Here is a 21,830-nt window from a genome sequence, read left to right as displayed (position 1 = left end):
CTAAGACCGTGCAGGAATATGCCATAGAGCTAGAGCGCTTATGGTTAGATCAGCTTCGGGCGATTTGATTAAGTCCAGAATTCGTTATTAACAAATAACTTTTGATCATTTGATAAAATTAATATATGACTTCAGGTCATTTTATAAAGTTGAGAATTTATCTCAAAATTCAAAATCAATTAGTTCATTTATAATTTATCTCAAAATTTAACGGATTGGTCTTCTGGCCATTTCAAATTTTTATTTAACACACGAGAAACATAAAATAATAGTTTGGTCTTCGGGCCATTTGATAAAGACTTATAGCATGTCATAATATCAACAAATATTTGATTTCTCAAGTACATATGAATAAATCATATTATTTCAATTACCAATTACTAATTAGAAGTATCATTTAAATAAATGATATTAAAATGAAATAAAAAAAATCAAAGTTACCTCAAATCTTCAATTAGTAGAGCTCTCGTGCTGATAACGTATTATAAAATAAAGATAAACAAGCATAAAGAAAAATAAACAAGATAGAGAGAAAAAGAATGACAATCTCTTTATTCATATATTTCTAATATGTGTAGAATACAATATTATAATGCCTATATTTCTTAATTTGTAGAATACACAACGAATGTGCCTTAACAAGGAAACTGTACCAGGACTTGCATACACAACAGCTTCTGACCTTACCGGCAAACAATCTTCCTACAAAGATTGTTCTAAATGACACAATTCAATTGAAGACTAGGTCAATCCTGATGATTACTCAGTTCATACTGTGGAAGGAACGCTGCTCTCGGATTTTTTTTGAGAGAAGCAAAACAATACCAGAACTTCGGATGGATCTGCAGACCAAACTCAGCTTCATCACCTTTTAACACAATGGACTGGTACAGCTCTGTGACACACTGGACTGGTACAATTATGCATATCGAACTGGCACAACTCCAGGAACACATATAATGCTGACTGGAACTGACACGGTACAGTGGCAAAGTGGATAGATACAGCCTGTACTGGAAACAGGGACGTACCAGCATTTGTGCAATGAAAAATAGTTACTGAAGAGGAACAGTTGAGACACAAATCAACGCTAAGGCGCTCCAGAGAATTGGCTCTAATCAGTCTCTAATTTCATGTTTTTTCTTATTTTGCTTTACCTACTGCTTTGTTTTCTTATTTCATGTATTTCTTTCTTAATTTCTAATACTCAGATGTTTGGAGTATGGTTTGCTTTCTACTTAGTACTGTGTAACAAAACTCTTGTACCGGTTCTTAATGAATTAAATGTGAACTTTACCGGAGGTGATCCAAATTCAGAGGTGGTCCAAATTTGTGTCACAAATAAAAGTACCGGAGGTGATCCAAATTCGGGGCGCTCAAGAAATCGGAGAGACGAATGAAATGAGACCAAATATTTGGGTCAGTATTTATTGCTGACCTAACAATTTTAGTACAATTGAGCAGAGGCCCACACTACAGCTGAAAAAAAAAAAATAGATATAGTAAATATACGCACCATAGCCCATAGTTTCATGGTATCCGTATGGATCCATAATAAATAATTGTTAGATATGATTAAAAAAAAAAGAAAAGGTGGTGACATATAGTGATAACTTCCTAGTTGCAATTAAAAGTGTTACGGGTCGGGATAGGGGTGTCAATGACACCCTTTAACTGTTTATTATATTTGTACTGTATTTGATAAGACGGGTATGAGAAAAAAAAAATTAAGTAGCTTATTGAGTATGAATATGAGTAAGAAATTTTTCTATTAGATAAATGAATAATGATATGGGTAAAAGCTATTTCGTCCTCATCACCTCCTCCTCTACTTTCTTCTGGAACACACCGTTAGTTAAATAATTGAATTTGTTTAAAGATATGTTTGTGTTTTTAAATTATCTTTCTTTATAAAAAAACAATTTAACTGAAATTGATTTTACATTTTTTTTCTTATTAGTAATGTAATTGCATATGTGTGAAATGAATAATGTTTTATTTTAAAATATAGTAAAATTAATTATTATATTAATATTATTCGTTTATCATCAGTGCATTGATACAGTGCATTGCAACTCTAGTCACAATGACTATCCACATCCAATGAATTCTGTGAAATTGGAGGACCCGTTTTCGTCAAAAGTACCATACCATCCCGACCATGAATTTCAAATATTACATTGAATGCTCAGCTATCTCATTTAAAAATCAGTATTCCATGTCCATGCATGAGCAAAAAGTTGATTAACAAACAAAATGTAATTGTCAGTAATAAATAAACATCTAAAGCACAACTAAGATAAGGTTACTACTTACTACTAAGCTAAAAAAAAAAAAAACCTTAAAAAAAAAAATCCAAATTCATCTGAGTATCAATTGCTTTTTTCTTTTGTTTCTTCCTCCCATTTCTTTTTCAGACCAAATATTTCTCCATTTCTTTCTTCTTCCCGTCTAACGCATTGAACGTCAAAGCAATGTATTAGGCCCGTCTCTCTCGGCCCCAGTTCTCCCTGCCCTCATGTGTGTCACTCTCTCAGCAAAGCCGAGATTTTATTGGAGATTGCACGAGAAATTTGTATAGCCCTAGTTCTCCCTCATGCGTCTCTCTCAGCAAAATCGAGAAAATTCAGGGCTAAAGTGGTTGAGATTGAATTTGATGATGACATATTTATTCTCCAGGTTTTGTGATTTTATCTCGTTTGAACTAATCAAAGGTCTAACCAAACTTTTGTCGAAATTAAATTTTGAGATATGATCAATTTCTAAGTTTCATGAATTTTAATGCGATAATATGATCAATTTCTAAGTCTAACTACTAGAAAGGTATGGGCTACTATGAAACATTAATGGACAATATGATCCATTTGTAAATTCAATCCTGTTGAAATATTAATGGATATATCCATTACAATCAGAGGGGTATAATGGTCCACTTAAATTTTAAAATAATTAAATAAAAAGAAAAATAAATAAAAGGGGATAGAAGAAAGAATTTCAAATTTTTATGGGGAAATTGGATATTATGGATTTTGATAGAAAAATTGGCTATTTCAAACTTTTAGATGGAAACACTTGAAATTTTCCCTTGAATTTACTGATGAGCCACGTGCCAACCAAGGTTCATTTACTTATTTCCGAAACCATACTTTGAAGACTTTGGAAATTTGTGAAATTCGGCCAATTTTTTTTTTTTTTGGTGGATTGAATTTTCAATTTTTGTGGTGTTTGCTGGTTAAGTAATTTTGATAATTTGGAAAATTGGTGAATTGGGTGTTTGGGAAATTGGTGAAATTGCATGGATATGTTGGCGAAGTATGATATTAACAAGTATGATGGGAAGACGAGTTTTACATTATGGCAAGTGCGTATGACGGTAATTTTGTCGAGCTAAGACGTTAAGGATATCATTTTTTTGTTGAGAAAATTTGATTGATATAGACAAATGTTAATACAGTTGATTAAAAATTTTATAATTATCGAAATAAAGCACCATAGCTTGGTTGTAGATCTGCTATCTGCACCTGCAAGTTTGTCTGCATTTCAGGGTGTCTTGAACAAGGAAGACCATATGGTCCCGCTATAGTGCCCGAACTGCCCAAGATTTTTTTTTTTTTTTAATAATTGGAGGGTCAAAGTACTGAGTACATGTCACTATGTCAGCAAGAATGGGAAACATGCCGGACGAAAAATATACAAGGTCCATTTTGGTTCCTTTACTATTTTTCTTTTCTTTTAAGTTTCAATTTCAAACAACTTTGAGTTCTCTTTCAACTGAAAATCCAATTTTAAGTTTGATTGATATCCACCGTAAGAACTTGCCTTGACAGTAAATTGAATCTATCATGCTGGACTTCTGATCCATAGGTTGGGCTTAATTATATGACGTTCAATTTTCATCCTTCAGGCAAAATAATTTGACAAAGATTCAAACGTCCAATACAGTTTCAAGTACTTTTATATTAAATTTTTACTATTTAATTAAAAGCATTTTTTTTTTTTAGAAAAAAAAGTGTCACAGATAAGCCACAACCAAACAAAGCAAATTATAGATACAACTAATGCCAAATCTATCAAAAGCCTTCAGTGATTGAGAGATAGGCACCTGCATCTTCTGAATTACCCAAAACGGGTCCTGATCTAGGAATTGAATGGACTTTCTCCACTACCAGACTGGAACCTTGTGTACGAAGCTCCTTAATATCAAAAGGTAAAACAAGTGTTGAGTTTGGAAAAATAGTTCTCCCTCACTCTTGTACCAGAAGGAGATGATCTGAGTACCTATATTTCTTATTGATTTTGGGATAGCATTTCTAAAGCAAACATTATTGTATCCTACAGTCCATCCATGCAATAACAAAGTTCTCCATACAAGTATATGGTGTAAATATTTTTAAAGCAGTTGTTGAATTCAAATATACTAAACTTTTCACCTGAACTCTAATCAACTTAATTAGTGCCATGACAATAAAACACATTTGAGGTATGCAATTGTTGAAGACTAAGATGTTAATTTTGGTTTGTATTGTTTTTCCTTTTAATTTTGAAAATATTGATCAGCTTGCCTTGTTAGACACTACAATTGGCATCTTTTAGAGCATGTTCTCTTCTCTTTTTTTTTTCTCTTTCTAAATGAAGGTTGTGAAATAAAGAAAAAGGATAAAGCAAGAAGCATTTAATTTTTGTCTCAATGCAAGCAAGGAATAAGAACAATACACTTTTGTATTTTATGTTGGATTGTGCATTGATTACATGCAATTGTTGCAATATTTTAAAGTTCTCACATTTTTCTGCACCGGATTGATTATAAAAAAGAAATAAGAGAGAATACAACTTCATATGTATCCTTGATAAAAGTTGAACTAATCGGAATAACTGAACTCTTGATGAAATAGACATTTCAATTAGACTCGGACCTACAATTTTTTTTTTAAAAGGAATAATCCGAACTCGTAATTAATCTAATTCAAAAATATCCGAACCTAAATAAATCTACAAATATTGAATATCGGAACATAAAAAAAAATGTAAACCCAAATGATCCATGATCTTGAAGATGTCCAAACCCGAAGAAATCAAACTAAATGGTACCCAAACGACAATTATACCAATTTGAGATAATATGAAATGGAAAAAATTGTAACTTATTAATAGATTATTAGATATTCACATTTTGTTGGGTCAATTTCTTTACAAGGGATTCCGTGTTACTTTTATAACACAAGTTACAAAAACATAATCTACCCGACATCCAAATTAACCTGTACTGAGATTGGTCCGAAACTTGTAAAATTCCTAATCTGCATAATCCAACTCATGCATATATATAGTTAATTATTCAAATATGAAAATACACAGACTCTGAAATTTAATCTGAATCTAACTCCATCCAATCCAAATACAACCTGACTTGTCTGATTTGCCAGGTCCATTAGTCACTTATAATAAGTTCTATAATATTACTTGCTCATATATGTTGAAGCATGTAAATTAAAATGTGTGTTGTGAGTTGTTTAATTCTGCTCTTTTCTTGATTATGAGTCCTCAAAATATTCCGTATAAAATAATAATTAATTTTGAAATTGATTTTACTAAATTACATATAATAATTAAGTTGTACTTTTTTAATCGAATGTTAGAATTTGGATGGTGGTAATTGAGAGACTATATTGATATCTTAATTTGTTCTACTCTTGAATAAAATTTAAAAAGAAAATATATCCTGTTTATTTTTTTATGAAGTATTAAAAACTCACTCAAAAACAAAATTATAACCATTTTATTTCAAGGAGACAACTCTTGATCACTTCAACACGTAAGGTTCTTTATTCCTGGCCCAAGTAGCTAGCTTTCTCTTTTCCTTTTTGAAGGACAAAGATATCATAAATTAATCTACCAAGTAAATTAATGAGCATTGAAGAGCAGTCCATGACACACTACAATAAGCTCTCCTTGGTCCTTGCTAGTGTCTTCCTTATAAAAGGGAGCATAATTAATATCGCTAATACTCTCTCTACGTACCTATCAAACGAGTCACATACAACTTAATTAAAATCTTTTAAAAAAAAACAAGAGAGGGAGTAATAACAATGTCCGTATCTAGTGTTGAGATTCATCACATACCCCTAGAGATCAACCCAGAAAACCCCACAATACCAGATCCTTCTAGTGACGCCTCATTGTACAATCCGAGAAAGGATCTCTTCAAAGCAGCCATGAGTCGCGAATGGAAAACAGTGTGTGATCTCTACAGTAAAGAACAAAAAGTCCAAGGCGAGCATATTACACGTGCCAATGACACCTTACTTCATGTCGCAGTTTCTGGTGCCACGGAAAAAATAATTTTAGAACTCCTCGATATCGTTAAAGAAAATGAAGGTATTACGTACTACTTTATATAATATGCTATATACCAGCTAGGTACCATATACGGCTATGTGATGTATCATTTAAAAATTGTGCCTTTTTAATATCAGGCAAACCCTTTGGTTCCTCTAGTTGCCAAAACTGTTGTGGGGACTGCAGGAAGTTACTGCTAACATATGTACATTAATTTTCTGATATACATGCCATATTTGTACGGTTTGATGATTCCTTTTTAAGTTGCCGAACTTCAAAATCTTAGTTTCTAAGAGCATCTCTAATAGTGATTGCTTATGGATTACTTATGATGATGTGTCAATTGTTTTTGTAATTGCCGGATTGTATGGTTATTGCTTATTTAGCAATTGTTGGAAATAATTGCTTAATAAGAAATCATTTTCTAAAGATGAGTTAGCCAAATGTATAATTCTTATTAGCCAAGTGTTTAATTCTCAATTGTTTGGTTGTTGTACTAATGTAGGAGTGGATTGCTTAATTTCTAAAATTTTCATAATTGTTATTTAGCAATTAATTTTAATTGCTGGATTGAAGATGCTCTAATTATCCAATTACCTGGTTTCAAATAGCTAGGTACCTAATTAAAAGTTGCGGAAAATAATTTGAAATTATATATGTAATTAATTAACTAATGCTTTAACATATAAATAATTAACTGAGGCTTAACAGGATCCTTCAAACGTGTCATGATGGTGTATTAGCAATGTAACCAGGAAACATATTCATTCATGCGAAATAAATATTATTTACCTTTTGCTATAAAGTGATGAATTTCAAACAAGGTGACAATTGTGAACAAATAGAGCTGAGATTATACAATATTACTATAATGCACCTGCAAGAAAGCTTGATCCAAGAAGTATTTATGATCAGGCGGAAGGTTATAACACATTTCGTCAGTTCCTACTAATTTCTGTTAATTATAAACTTAATTATTAAAAATATTTATGGTTAAAATAATAATTTATGAAGAGAGTCCTAAAGGGTTTTTTTGGAAAAAAAAAAAAAAAAAACTGGAATTCAGAATATTCTCTGTGTTGCTTTGGAAAAAGTGTATATAATGTAACAGTCATTTAGTTTTCTGTTGGAAAATTCGAAAGTTATATTAGGTCTATACATACACAAGAAAGTCATTTTGTATGTGTAAGAGAAAAAAAATTATAGTTTTAGTTAGAAATTTCAGAATTTCGTATTGAACATGTCTTTCTATACTTCACTATAATTTATTATATTTCTATCAATGACAAGGGTTATTTATGTTCGTATCCAGATTGAGAGGATATTGACAGAAAATTGACACAGCAGTGTTCTCAAGATTTATGAAAAATAAAGGACAATTGAGTAATTGACCTTGACATGATTCTTTCTTAGAAGAAAGTTAAATATGATTAAATATAATTCATTTAATCCATAATCATGTAGCCCACAATTGAATCCCGATTAGGAGTTACTAAGAATATTTGATGCAATAATCACAGAGATGGACAAAATCTTGAATTTACAAAACAAAGCTGGGGATACCCCACTTCATCTGGCGGCAGTCCTCGGACTTGAGAAGGTTTGCAGGAGGATGACAAAAATGTGTCCGGGTATGGTAACCAGTGCACGTAACAACCTTCAGGAGACTCCGCTCTTTTCGGCAGTGCGTCATAGAAAGAAGAATACCTTCTTTGTGCTTGAGGCTGCCATCCATAAGGAACAAAAACTGAAAATTGATGAAGATAAAAGCTTATCCTCAAGAGATATCACTCACTGTAGGAGAGATGATGGTAACAATATTCTTCACCATGCCATCAAAGGAGAACAATTTGGTATGCTCTTTCAGTAAAAAAAATAAAAGTAAAATAAAAAGTAAGTCATAATATAACCATTCAAATTTATTGACCGTAGATTTGGCATATGAGATCATTTGCCTATATCCAAAGTTGGCGTACATGGACTATGCCAATTCAAACGGAGAAACTGCACTTCACACTCTGGCTAACAAGCCCTCTGTTTTCAAGAGTGGAGCTCGCTTTGGCTTATATGATACAATTATATATCACTGTACTTACTCTGTCCCCCTCCCCAAAAAAAATAAAATATGAAAACCCTGTGTTTCATATACAATAAATTATAAATATGCTTTTAGTTTTGACCTGAAAATGTGGTTCTTAATACCAATCAATCAAGGTTATCAAGCTCCTTTGGATAGTTTAAGTTATAAATTTTGAAAACATCTTTACACATATTGCTTTAATTTTAAAGGTGATACCATTTTCAATAATTGAAATCTGATTCTTGATTGTGAGTTCACCATAATACTTCACAATTAAACTCTTTTTCCCATAAAATTAGTTTAAAATTAATGGTGACATCATTTTCAATGAGTGAAATCTAATTGTTAATAGCGAGTTTAATAATAATAATATTTGTTATGTGGTGCTTCTATATTTGTCTTGAGAATGTTTAATGCTTTGATTGTAGGTACAATTACAGAGCCACTCACTTTTAAGTTCGTGGATTTCTTGGAGAATGAAAAAAATAATAAGGAAAACAAATTCGACATTATTCTGGAAGATGAAAAGAAAGTACTGCCGCCGACATACACAGTTTGTATGGACCTATTTTCTTTGATGAAGGATTCTATCCAATGCATATCTAATATTGTCGGTATGTGGAAAAGAAAATAGAATTAACTAAAATAAGAACATAACTGTTCATATAAATCATTTATTTTCTCTACTCAACAGCAAGGATATGGTAATATGCATATTACACAATGACATCCGCTATGAAATCATATTTTCATTTTTAAAGTTCAAACAGCTAGTTGATCCAAACAATTAAATATGATCTTCATATGAAAATGTACTTGCAAATCAAATTTAATTTTTTTTTAATTTGTCTACTATTATTTTATAGGTACAAACTCACTTGATTTGAATATTTTGGACCATCCAAAAGTAGTGTTTTTCTACCTTTGTAAAAAATTATAAAATAAATATAAAATTTGGTCTGCTCATATGGAGATCATGTATAACAGTTCAAAGCAAATGTTTAAATATTAAAAATGGAAATATGTATCCATAGCAGGAGTCTATCTGTAATATGCATGTTACCATATAGCCTCTATCACTAAACTTTCATATGTGGTCCTGCAGCTTCTAGCTTAAAAACTGGTGGTATTTGTAAGGCTTGCTGCACTGATGAAGAAAACCAATGTATGGTAAACAAACCATCTTGATATAATCATACAAATTATTTTTGCATTCTTAGAATTTAGTAGATCTTGGGTAGAATTCTAAAGTTAATTACGAATTTTTTGTCTATAGAAAATATTATATTATAAAATAAGACAGGGAAAGAGAAAGAGTGCCTTTGTTTTTCTATGCATAGAAGGATTGGTTAAAAATTTTGATGCATAGAATGATCGGTGGAACTTTTACCGATTCAAAATTTATCCAAACTAACTTTAATATTCTATGAAAAAAGGATTGGGGCTCACTGTATGAATAATGAAAAAACAGGGCTGTGCCGTCTTTTTGGCAAGAAGTCTCTTTCCCTCTCTTATTGTATAATATTTTCTAATAAATAAAACTTTAACTAATGGTACAAAATAATAATTTAATGGAAACAGACTTTCATATAAATAATTGTACGAAAGACCTTAAAAAAATGTAAAAGAAAAAGGTTTTTACTACATTTAACTTGGAGTAATCAAGGAGAAATCCAATGTCAATGTTTATGGTGTTCCCTCATTATTACTACTTTGGTACGATATATTGATTTTAAGATATATATATACTTTTGTCAATTAAATCTTCTATTAGACTGATATGTTGTTAATAAGGATCAGAATCACCGATAATTTCTTTCTGTTGAGTCAAGGATTAATTTATTTATTGTTTCCCTTCATTTTACGCTGCATGAAAGCTGGAACAAACAAGGAAGATGAAGATAAGACATCTAAAAATCAGAAACAGAGAAGGTGGATCCCACCGAACTATGATATCATGATTTTCTTTTTTAAGATTATCGTGAAGCTCTTATTAGTTGTTCTTGGTATAGGTATGTGCATATATATCTATATTGCATAATTCTTTCAAGAAAATGTCACTGCTGTAAATAATTCTTGGGATAGATACCCTGATTGAAAAAGTTAATTTAATAAAAAAGCACGCTCCTTCCATTTAAAATAGGAATAAGATGAACTAATTGTTCTTATATAAGGTATATGAGGAATTAACTAATTATAATCTCAATATGCACAATTCATTTTTAATTTCTAGATGAAGTAATTGATCATTCTTTCCAAAGTTCTTACAAATTCTAGAATTGCAATTTTTGCCAGAAAAGGAAATTTTTGCAGCTGATAAAGACAATGTATTCATATTCGATACTTGCTTACAATTATTTGGTTTATGATGATGTACAAACTTCATTTAGACAATATAAAACAAGTCTTTAGAAATAGAGGAAAAAACCAATGTATAAACATAGTACCAACTATAATATCCCTCTGTATGGTCAGAGAAAGAAAGAAAGGAGTATGATTCTTAATATATCTCGGAACAATTAATTAATTATATTCTATTGAAATTTTAAAAAAAGTTGCCAATTATTATAGACCTTTTGCTCAGCTGTTTACACTATTAATTTAGTATATCACTCTGTGAATAACATTCTAAAGGGTTAAGGAGGTTGCAAACAATTACAAAACTTAAACAAAAGCACAGAGATGCAGTGACCATAATGAAAGAGCTGGTGGATCGTTCAACACTCTGGGAGTATGAGGAAGCCAGTGGTGGACAGCAACCATTTTTTTCTGCATTACCATCTGATATTGAATCAAAATCCCCTCCACCAGTAGGAAATACTGATCGGGGCTTTCATGAAAATACACCAAACCAGAAAAGTGAAGGTATGTTGACAAGAAAAGATAAATTTTCTCGATTCATGTTTTTTGAATTTTTTTTTTCATATATTGTCGTGAATAAATCAGAGAGTGTAGTCTACTTTTTTATGTTGGCCTGCATCTATGAAAAAAAATATATATTAATTAATTTTCTTCGCATATAATTTGTAATGCTTTTTAGTGTTATTTGTAACAACAGTGCGGTGATTGGTAGTTATTTTATTTTGGATATACAGTATGATTGAGTTGTGAAATACATGTCTCTTCAATCTACAAAATCAGAACTATGAAGTAGACAGTTATTTATTCTCTTGGAAAAAATTGAGCATCTAACTCGTCTTCTTCATTCAATTAATTATAGAAGACTTCTGCACTTCCTTAATCAGGCTAATGACATCTTGTATTTTGGATACAGATGAAACAGCCCTAATTAAAGCCGTAAAAGAGAGCACAGACATGCTGAAAAAAGTCTTGGAGAAAGGTTCTCTGAAAATTGTTGAAGAGAAGGAATCGACGCACGGACCTGATACTGGTATGTTCATTAATTTTATAATAGTCAAGCTTAACACAATTATTGAAATAAAACTTATTTAGCTGATGCTTATTTTTCTCTCTTCTCTATGTTTCTAACACAGATTTTACAATAATGAATAAGCTAAATTTTCAGTTCCAGCAGTACTTACCCAAAAACACCCAATTAGGCACCTTGCTACTAAGATACTACTATAGCCCTGTAATGTACCAACATTTAAATTTCCTTACTATGTTTTCTCTTTGCTGGATTAGTTCTCAAAAAAGGATTGGCATGTGGTCGCTATTGAAGCTTAACACCAAATCATTACAGACATATGATAGAAAACTTCCTATAAGCATACTACTAGAAAAGAGATGAGAAATTGAAAATCATTGTTAAATGTTTTGTTAACATACATTACAATTTTGTCAACTTGTGGTTCAGCAAGCCCTGTTTTGGTAGCTGCAAAGAGGGGAATAACAGAGATGGTGAAAAGAATCCTCAAGCAGTATCCAGTGGCAGTCATGGACAAAGACAAGGATAAGAAAAATATTGTTTTACTGGCAGTGGAGCACCGACAAGTCCACGTGTACACGTACATGCTGGGTGTTAAAACTATGGAGAGTGTATTTCGGCAAGTAGATAATGATGAAAATAGTGCTCTACATCTCGCAGCCATGCACAGCCATAACCGGCCGTGGAGCATCCCTGGAGCAGCACTTCAGATGCAATGGGAGAGCAAGTGGTACAAGGTGATCTCTCTCTTCTCACTGAAAAATGGAATAAACTAAAATAAAAACTGAACATATGTAATATGGTGGTGTGCAGTACGTGCAAAGTATGAACCTAGAAATATTCTCAAGAATCAACAAGGATGGAAAGACGGCAGAGGAGGTGTTCATAGAGAGTCATGATACACTGGTTAAAGATGGAAGCACTTGGCTGACAAATACTTCCCAGTCTTGCTCTGTAGTAGCTGCTCTCGTCGCTACAGTGGCCTTTGCATCTGCAAGCACAGTTCCAGGAGGTGTAGACCAGCAGTCTGGGTTTCCAATCCTCAGTAGAAGACCAGCTTTTCAGCTGTTCGCCATTTCATCCCTTGTCGCTCTTTGCTTCTCTGTTACATCTCTTGTCATGTTCCTCGCAATACTTACCTCCCGTTACGAGGTTACCAAAACCCTTATCTTAATTAGAATTTCTTACTTTTGACATTTCAACATTGGAAACTGAAATTATAATTCATTTGTTGATCAGGTAAGAGATTTCAATAGGGGACTTCCCTTGAAGCTTATCCTGGGGCTGACCTCCCTCTTCATGGGAATTGCTTCTATGCTTGTCGCATTCTGTGCTGGAGACTTTTTTGTTGTTGAAAACAGGCTCAAATTTGCTGTGTACCCCATATACGCTATCATGTGCTTTCCTGTCACTTTCTTTGCTGCTGCACAATTTCCATTATACATTGACCTCATCAAAGCAACTCTAAAGAAAGTTCCGGAGCGCACTGAGAAGATGCGTATATAAAAGCTAGCTTCACAATAATATGCTCGGCATAATTAATGTAACTCGTTTTATGTTCTATCAACTTATAATAATTCAAGACTAAGAATTATGATTTTGAAGTGATGTTTGTTTGATTGTGTTGGTTGCACAAAGAACAATAATTCAGGATTTCTTCTCTGTTGTTTATTTTAAGTTTGTTGCAATTTTTTTCTTTGTTTCATCATGTAGGGTTCCTGAAATTACTTCATGCTTTTGTTTGGTTTGGAATATGGTCGATCAATTTAATGCAGGTAATGAGAACTAGTATTTGGTCTAGTGCCAAAGGCACATGGTTTCTATATGAGAAGTCATGGGTTCGAAACCCGAATGGGGGAAATCTTTTATTATAATAACAAGGGTATTAAATAGTTTGCTGGCTTAACCTCCAATCTTTACTCAATAAAAAATTTAATGCAGGTAATAATAAAAGGTTCGTAGGAGATACTTAAAGCGATTTTTGAAAGCATTTGTATAGAACTTGTTTAAATTTATAAATTGCCTCATTCCATGATTGGGTTGAAGACTGTTATTCCTATTATTTTTTATGTCCATGAAGAAGGCATGCTTTGATCTTCCAATTTGAGTGATTCAACAAGAAAAATTGCTTATAGAGTAAATTACAATGGCAGTATTTCAATAGTGGGATTTTATTACCTCAGATTGAAAAGAAGCATATACAGAGCCCTTGATTGATGCAAGCTTGAGAACATTGATTTGTTGTTTCAGTTTTCAAATATAAAATTATCACTAATGTCATACTGTGTAAATTTTCTCTTGATCAAACTATTCACATTGTGCGTACATGTATTGCCATTACAAAAAAAACTAACAATATGCACTTAAAGGTTGGAACTATTTCTATATAAAACAAGATTGTTAAGACTAACTGGTTGAAAATAAAAATTAATAGGTATACTTAAAAATGGTTTGCACTTTGCACAAGTGTGAAATTAGTAAATAATAATTGTGGATCAAGATTTTGAGGAGTCAGGGAGCGACTTTTGCTTTTCTTTTTTTTAAAAAAGAAAAAGAAAAAAAAAGAGCGATTCATATGGTGACAGATAGCAAACCCTAACATAAAATTAAACCTAAATAACTTGGAGCGAGAGGGAGACAGAGACCGAAATACGAAGAGAGATGATTACCAAATGCATCTCTCTTTTGAAATACTTAATAGCAGCTACCAAATACAAAAAAATATGCGACGAAAGAAAAATAAAATAATAAAATTAGTTTCATCAATAAGGCTAGATGGTGGCAAGAAATACGAATAGAGATGATTACCAATAAGGTTAGTTTTGTCAGTTTACAAAGATAAACAATTAGTTTGTGAAGTTCAACTAGTATTAATTTTATCTTGTTGGTTTTAATGATAAATATTAAAGAAAAATAAGAGTTAAAGAGCAAATATAAAAAATAGAAGAAATAAGTAACTGAAGTAGTTTCCTAGAACTAATATAAAATTAAGCGTAAATATTATTAAGACCCTTTTTTTTGAAAAACTGATAGTGGCTATCAGCTATAAATATTATTAAGACCCTTCCACTACAAACCAAGTAAAAATTGTCAACCTTAAGCGGAGAAACAAAAGATCCGAGTCCTCAATATCAGGTTGGGGGGCTAGCATCGCTAAATCAGACACTGACAACTGATAACTTGATAAAGAAAGGTTGGACACTAGTCAACAGATGCCCCTTGTGGAAGGCAGATTTGGTGTCAGTACATCATTAATTTATTCAACGAATGTGCCTTAACAAGGGAACTGTACCGGGACTTGCATACACAACAGCTTCTGACCTTACCGGCAAACAATCTTCCTACAAAGATTGTTCTAAATGACACAATTCAATTGAAGACTAGGTCAATCTTGATGATTACTCGGTTCATACTGTGGAAGACTCGGTTCAATCTTGACCTTACCAGCTGCTCTCGGATTTTTCGAGAGAAGCAAAACAATACCAGAACTTCGAATGGATCTGCAGGCCAACCTCAGCTTCATCACCTTTCAACACACTCAGCTGGTGACACAATGGACTGGTACAGCTCTGTGACACACTGGACTGGTACAGTTATGCATATCGAACTGGCACAACTCCACGAACACATATAATGCTGACTGGGACTGACACAGTACAGTGGCAAAGTGGATAGATATAGCCTGTACCGGAAACAGGGACATACAGGCATTTGTGCGATGAAAAATAGTTACTGAAGAGGAACAGTTGAGACATACAAATCAACACTAAGGCGCTCCAGAGAATTGGCTCTAATCAGTCTCTAATTTCATGTTTTTTCTTATTTTGCTTTACCTACTGCTTTGTTTTCTTATTTCATGTCTTTCTTTTTTAATTTCTAATACTCAAATGTTTTGAGTATGGCTTGCTTTCTACGTAGTACTGTGTAACAAACTCTTGTACCGGTTCTTAATAAATTAAATGTGAACTTTGACTCGCATTTTTCCTCAAAAAAAAGAACTCTCAACTGAGCGATAGTAATTTGGTGCCTATTTAAATATAGGGGTCTGTTTTCAAAATTTGTGTCACAGAACAGTCTGAATTTAATAATTAAAAGTATTCGGGGCGCTCAAGAAAAAGTACCGGAGGTGATCCAAATTCAGAGGTGGTCCAAATTTGTGTCACAATTTAAGTACCGGAGGTGATCCAAATTCAGCGCGCTCAAGAAATCGGAGAGACGAATGAAATGAGACCAAATATTTGGGTCAGTATTTATTGCTGACCTAACAATTTTAGTACAATTGAGCAGAGGCCCACACTACAGCTGAAAAAAAAAGTAGATATCATAAATATACGCACCATAGGCTCCATAGCTGAATAATTCCGTGTCTAAATAATTATGAACCGAGTAAAAAAAGGTTGGTGACATATATTGATAACTTCCTAGTTAGTTGCAATTAAAGTGTTAGTACGGGTGTCGATGATACCCTCTAACTGTTTATCATATGTGTATCTTATCGATAAGGTGAGTGTGAGGAAAGTTTTTTTCAGCAACTTATTGAGTATGAATATGAGTAAGAAATTTTTATGTTAGCTAAACGGATAATGGTACGGGTAAAAGCTATTTCTTACTGTCACCTCCTTCTCTACTCTCTTCTAGAACACACCCTTAGTTAAATAATTGAATTTGTCTAAAGATATATTCGCGTTTTCAAATTATCTTTCTTTATTGAAAAACAATTTAATTGAAATTGATTGTACATTTGTTTTTTTTGTTTTCTTATTAGTAATATGATTGTATATGTGTTAAGTGAATGATGTTTTATTTTAAAATATAATAAAATTAATTATTATATTAATTATTAATCATCTGTTACTGTTTTGTTACTCAATAATTTTACAGATAAAGATAAAGTACAGTACTGTCAATTCTTAATAAATAAGAGTATGCTATAGATAAAATCAATTTTTAATGAACATAGGTTTGAATATACTTTCAACCTATCCGTGTGGTATTTATTGACACCTATAGGTCGGGAGCGAAGAGGTTTCCGAAGAGGATTGTTATTCAGAAAGTATTCAAAGTTGGACTTTTGATCCATCAACTTTTTATTATTTTAAATCGAGTTGAACCAGAATCCATTGGATTAATTGCTGGGATAGGGATAGGGATAGAGATGCTCTAAGGAGGCTTAATCCAAAGATGTGAGTTGTGTCAATATATGTCATGAAATGGCTATTTTATGCTTAATTTGGATGTAAATAATTCAATCGCGGCAGATCTGTAGGCTTCCTCCCGGCTTGAGTGTCATTTTATGCTTAATTTGGATTTTTTTGGGTGTATCGTGCATACATGACCACTCAATAACTTCAACTTTCATGAAAGCTTGTGACTACTAGGTCATTTCAGTTCACGGAGACCAAAAGTCAGCACAGAATTAATTGAAGGATCAATTTCGTTTTCTTTCACTGAAGGGTTATTTGTTAATTAATTAAATAAAACCATTTATTACATTAAAATATATATATATATATATTTCACACAATGACCGTGCTCATGTTCTCATTTAATTGTGGAATTCATATAGGATAAATCTGGCTCTACTCGCCCAAGTAGATTTTGAGGCTCTAGTTTTTCGGCTAAATTAGACAATAAATAGTGACACTCAAAACTCTCAGAGGTAAATAAGATCATTTTATAACGTTCGCGTTGCTCATACGTATAGTATGAATGGAGCGTATGATTGAAATTATTCTTGCCAAATAATGTTTTACTTGCACATATATGAACTCATCTTTTATTCTTATTCTTTTCCTTCTCTTCACTTCACAATACGTAAATCACTTCACTCACCTCACCTTTTATTCGTTTACCAAGTAACACAGAATTACACAAAGTAAATCACACAGTGCAAAATACCTGCCTTTAAATTCAGACCACAAATACTAGGATACACCAGATAACAAATGCTTCCAAGTTGATAATAATGTTCAAAAAGCAAAGTTCAGAAGTTGTAATGGTAAGTTCATAATGTAAAACTGTGAACTATAACCGCATGATACAATGCATTGCAACTCTAGCCACAATGAACTATACACATCCAATGAATTCTGTGAAATTGGACCCCTTTTTCTCAAAAGTACCATACCATCCCAACCATGAATTTCAAATATTACATCGAATGCTCAGCTCTCATTTAAAAATCAGTATTCCATGTCCATGCATGAGCAAAAAGTTGATTAACAAACAAAAAATGTAATTGTCAGTAATAAATAAACATCTAAAGCACAACTAAGATAAGGTTACTACTAAGCTAAAAAAAATTTCCAAATTCATCTGTAAGACTCGTGCATTCTATAACCAAGTCGAAAAAAGGAGGCTTCCTTCACATCAGCGACCCAATTAAAGGCAATCAAACTGGCCAAACAGCTACCAGAAAAATTTACGGTCATTATAAAGGTGTCGACTTTAACTAGTGATTACCAAATAATGAAGAAACCCACAGATGAATGCAAAAAAGCATGCCAACGTACCTTATATGTGCAAACCAGGCATTATAATTCCAAAACATACATCACCTTTTCCTTGGGCTATTTGAACTCAAATATCCCATTTTATCTGCAAACAAGCTCATCTGATCTCCATTTCTGCCCCGCTCTGCCATGCAGGACCCACTAGCCTTCTCTCCAACTCCATCATTCAGCAAATCCTCCCAGAAATCATCGTTTAATTCTTCCCCGGGCAACTCCACCTTAGGCTCTTCCTCTGGCAAATCTACCAAGGGATCCAATAGCAAACTATCTTCCCCTCCCTCATGTAGCCCTAACCCTAAACCCATCCCTTGCTCCATCTCCAATCCAAACAACCCGTCAGACACCGTGATGCCCTCCTCAATCTTCATTGCAGTCTCCTGCTCAGTACAAATGCTTGCCCCCACATCATCAATTTCTGGCGCCTGGTCGATCCTTCTCCGTCTTTTCTTTGATATCTCCTCTTCTAGTTCCTTCCTCTTATCATTTTTAGAGATCAGCTGCTGCAACAACTCAGGGTTGCGCATCACTCGCGCCAGGAATGCCATCATGGACTGCTGCCTCTGTTCAGTGCCCTGCAGCCGATCCTCCATCGCCTTGAGGTGGGAGCGGGTCGTCTGTTGCTCTTGTCTCAGTTTTACAAGCTCAGTCATCAGTAGTTGCTTATCTCGTTTCAGGCGGTCAATTTCAGATTCATATTGGAATTGGCCTAATTCGAGGTAAGGGCCATGAGACTGTTGAGTGGATACAGGTTGTGATAGCGGTTTTCGTCTTTTTATAGTTTTTAAGAGGTGCCTCTGGCCTCTTAAGAAACCCTCGTTGGCAAATTCCCACTTGTCGGGGTCTACTTTTCTGAATCCCTGCGTAATATTGCAAACAAGTTGGTAAGAACACCAGAATTTAGCAGATTAGAAAAGGAAGATTTAAAAATAATTGGAGGGGCAAATGAACCAGCATTTTTATGTACTACAAAATTGTCCGGCGTTCACATTTGTTTAATTAAGAAAATTTTGATCAACTTTTTATTGGGTTTATTATTCTCATTGAATCTAGAAAAAGTTATTTTGAATTTTTTGTATAAAGAAAATAAATATATGCTGCATATACCTCTTACAACCTGGGTGAAACATTTTTGAGTTGCAAGGGGTTCTTCAACTTTCTTCTGCTTTCTTCACCTTCTTCTATTATTTTAATAGACAATAACACAAAGATCATTTACTGTTTCTACTTTCTCATAACTAAAAGTAATAGTTGAAAAAGGCCAATTAAGGAATGAGCATGTTTCCTAATCCAGAAATATCATACTGGAGTTCAAAAAAAGTTTGTATGACTCTTACAGAAAGTTCAAATGCTACTATATAATAGTACAAACTTTCTTTATCAGCAATGTGAAAAATAATGTGTAGCTTATATCAAATTATGGTGAAGAATAATGGCAAAAACTCTTTATAGTTCAATATAATCAACTTCCACTATCTTGTACTCTAATACTTTTGCACAAAAAATGCTAAAATTGAACAAGTGTCCTGGTAAAAATTACCAGAAAAATGGTCATAAAACAAAAGATTTAAGTACCATCTAGTTGAAAGATTCAGTTAATTGACTATATTGGCAAAAACATCAAAAGGAAACTATTACAGGTTTAAGTGTTTGTTCAAAGAAAGAAAAATAAAAATCTGTACCAGAAATCTTCCAGAAATAACATGTTTCATAAACTTACTGTTAAGTTTTTCTTTTTTAAAGTTACATATCAATTCCACTATTTATCGTTCCTCCTTTCTAAATTGTGATTAACACTGTCAATGTATCCTCAAAATCGTGATGAATATTGTCAATACACTCAAAAGTTTACATTGTTTTTTTTTTATTATTATTATTATTTCTCTATTTCCATCTACATAATTTTCATTTCTCTAAAATAACTTGTTGCACATCATCTATGATTGCTCTCGTGGACATCTTGAGGACTACTTTCTTCCAATATTGATAAGGGCACAGCATCATGAACATTTTACTTTTCTTTCTTTTAATTAATCAAGGCATCAAATTAAATCTTTTCCCCTTTAGCTCAAGATTCTTAGTTAGCCACTCTCCAGTGATGCTAATACGCACTGACATGTGCATGCAACAAATTACCCTTTAAATTGAAGTAAATGAAACTAAAATGATTAATTTATAAACAAGTGTGGTTCATGCAGAGAGCATTACAACCTAAAATTATGTCACAAAAAAAGATTTTGAATCTTAGAACCAAGACACTCACATAAGTATTGAGCTGCCTCACAAAGCTTGAGAAATTGTTGTGCTTGAAGTACTGCGGCAACAGAGTAGTTGCGAAAGCATGCGGATCCCATACCACAAAGCTATTCCCGGCCCGGCTCCATGAGACAATACGCTGTGTCGCCACGTCATCCACCATTTCATAGGTCTTAGTCAGAAAAGGTGGTGGCCCCACCTCATGCAACCCTTCTATTGGCTTCGGTGAAAATTCAGGTCCCTCATCAAAAACCATACCTGATTGCTCACCACCTGGATACTCCTCTTTCACTGGGTTCAGCACAGGATCCATGTATCTTCTCAGAAATCAAACTAACTAGGGTTTGGGTTGTCAAGAAACTGTTACAACTGAAGATTTTAAATCTAATTGCAAATGTTAAATCCGATAGAGGAGCAGTTGAGATGTCAAAATGGCGACCTGAGTCGATGAATCAGAGAAATCTTCCACAGAAGGCAGTACGAATTTCAATCCGAGGTACGGGATAAAGAGTACGAAGTTTGGAAACAGAGCTGATGAGTAAAATATGAGACAAGCTGCCTTGCCTTGGATTTAAAAAGTGGGGGCGGGAGAGGGAAAAGGGGAGGAAAGGAACATTCTAGAGGAGAGGTGGGGTCGACATCGAATCTCGAATCGGAGATATGGCGAAACAGCGGAAGCTTCTGGAAAAAGAGTAATTAGCGATTGATGAAGTGGCGTCGGTCGTTGTATAGACTAGAGAGACGAGTGGAGCAGAAAGGCCGAGGAAGAGGGAGTTGCGGATCCGTCAATATGGTCACCGATACGTGCGCTCACCGCCGCCTCCGAATAAAATGGTACCCGGGTAGTTCAACAAATGGAGGTATCTGTAGATGAAGATGAGTAAGTTGATTTGGAATGAGATGACTCCAGGTGTTGTAAAATGGAGAGAGAAATCAGGTTGGGTTACCTACTTTGCCTTTTCTCAGGTTCGAAAGGCCAGTATAAAGTGCACCGAGGTGAATGGAATACAGATTCGTGGGCCTTATCTAGACTGGGCCGTCAATTTGTCGGCTAGATCGCTTGGATCTTGATTCATTTTTGGAAGATGTAGATCCAGAATTCCAGACCAACAATTCGTCGATTACGTTTATACCTCTCAATAAATATGGATCAACACAAGATATTAATTTTGATTGACTAAATTACTATATACTGCGATTTCCATATATCAGACACAAAATCAGCTTCCTCAGCTCCAAGATATTAACCCTAATTCATCAG

The 21,830-nt window shown here is 33.5% G+C and overlaps 3 protein-coding genes across 9 annotated transcripts; 2 read left to right on the top strand and 1 right to left on the bottom strand.

The window, feature by feature from the left end:
- Positions 1 to 2,160: 2,160 nt before the first annotated feature.
- On the bottom strand, positions 2,161 to 21,474 carry LOC144574387 (heat stress transcription factor A-2b-like). Of its 7 annotated transcripts, XR_013518200.1 has the most exons (4): positions 20,577 to 21,474; positions 18,317 to 19,173; positions 18,093 to 18,212; positions 2,161 to 2,323 (listed from the first exon to the last, which is right to left on the bottom strand). XR_013518200.1 is itself a non-coding variant. In XM_078324347.1 (3 exons), the coding sequence occupies exons 1-2, from the start codon at positions 20,880 to 20,882 to the stop codon at positions 18,358 to 18,360; spliced, it is 1,122 nt and encodes a 373-aa protein (XP_078180473.1). In that variant the 5' UTR covers positions 20,883 to 21,474; the 3' UTR covers positions 2,161 to 2,192; positions 18,317 to 18,357. The 7 variants fall into 7 exon arrangements, 4 of the variants coding, with proteins under 4 accessions (XP_078180473.1, XP_078180471.1, XP_078180472.1 ...); XR_013518198.1 differs by having other exon boundaries at positions 18,093 to 19,173; XR_013518199.1 differs by having other exon boundaries at positions 2,161 to 2,318; positions 18,093 to 19,173.
- Positions 6,087 to 9,604, top strand: LOC144573722 (uncharacterized). The gene is made up of 5 exons (XM_078323474.1): positions 6,087 to 6,375; positions 7,857 to 8,189; positions 8,269 to 8,424; positions 8,845 to 9,030; positions 9,522 to 9,604. The coding sequence occupies exons 1-5, from the start codon at positions 6,087 to 6,089 to the stop codon at positions 9,602 to 9,604; spliced, it is 1,047 nt and encodes a 348-aa protein (XP_078179600.1).
- LOC144573721 (uncharacterized) lies at positions 10,287 to 13,463 on the top strand. The gene is made up of 6 exons (XM_078323473.1): positions 10,287 to 10,428; positions 11,051 to 11,281; positions 11,691 to 11,807; positions 12,234 to 12,541; positions 12,618 to 12,956; positions 13,044 to 13,463. The coding sequence occupies exons 1-6, from the start codon at positions 10,287 to 10,289 to the stop codon at positions 13,308 to 13,310; spliced, it is 1,404 nt and encodes a 467-aa protein (XP_078179599.1). The 3' UTR covers positions 13,311 to 13,463.
- Positions 21,475 to 21,830: the final 356 nt, after the last annotated feature.

The sequence above is a fragment of the Carex rostrata genome, chromosome 22 (assembly GCF_964058835.1).
Source record: "Carex rostrata chromosome 22, lpCarRost1.2, whole genome shotgun sequence".
NCBI classification, from domain to species: Eukaryota; Viridiplantae; Streptophyta; class Magnoliopsida; order Poales; family Cyperaceae; genus Carex; species Carex rostrata.
Note: the sequence above shows the minus strand (reverse complement) of the source record. Positions and strands in the feature narration are given on the sequence as shown.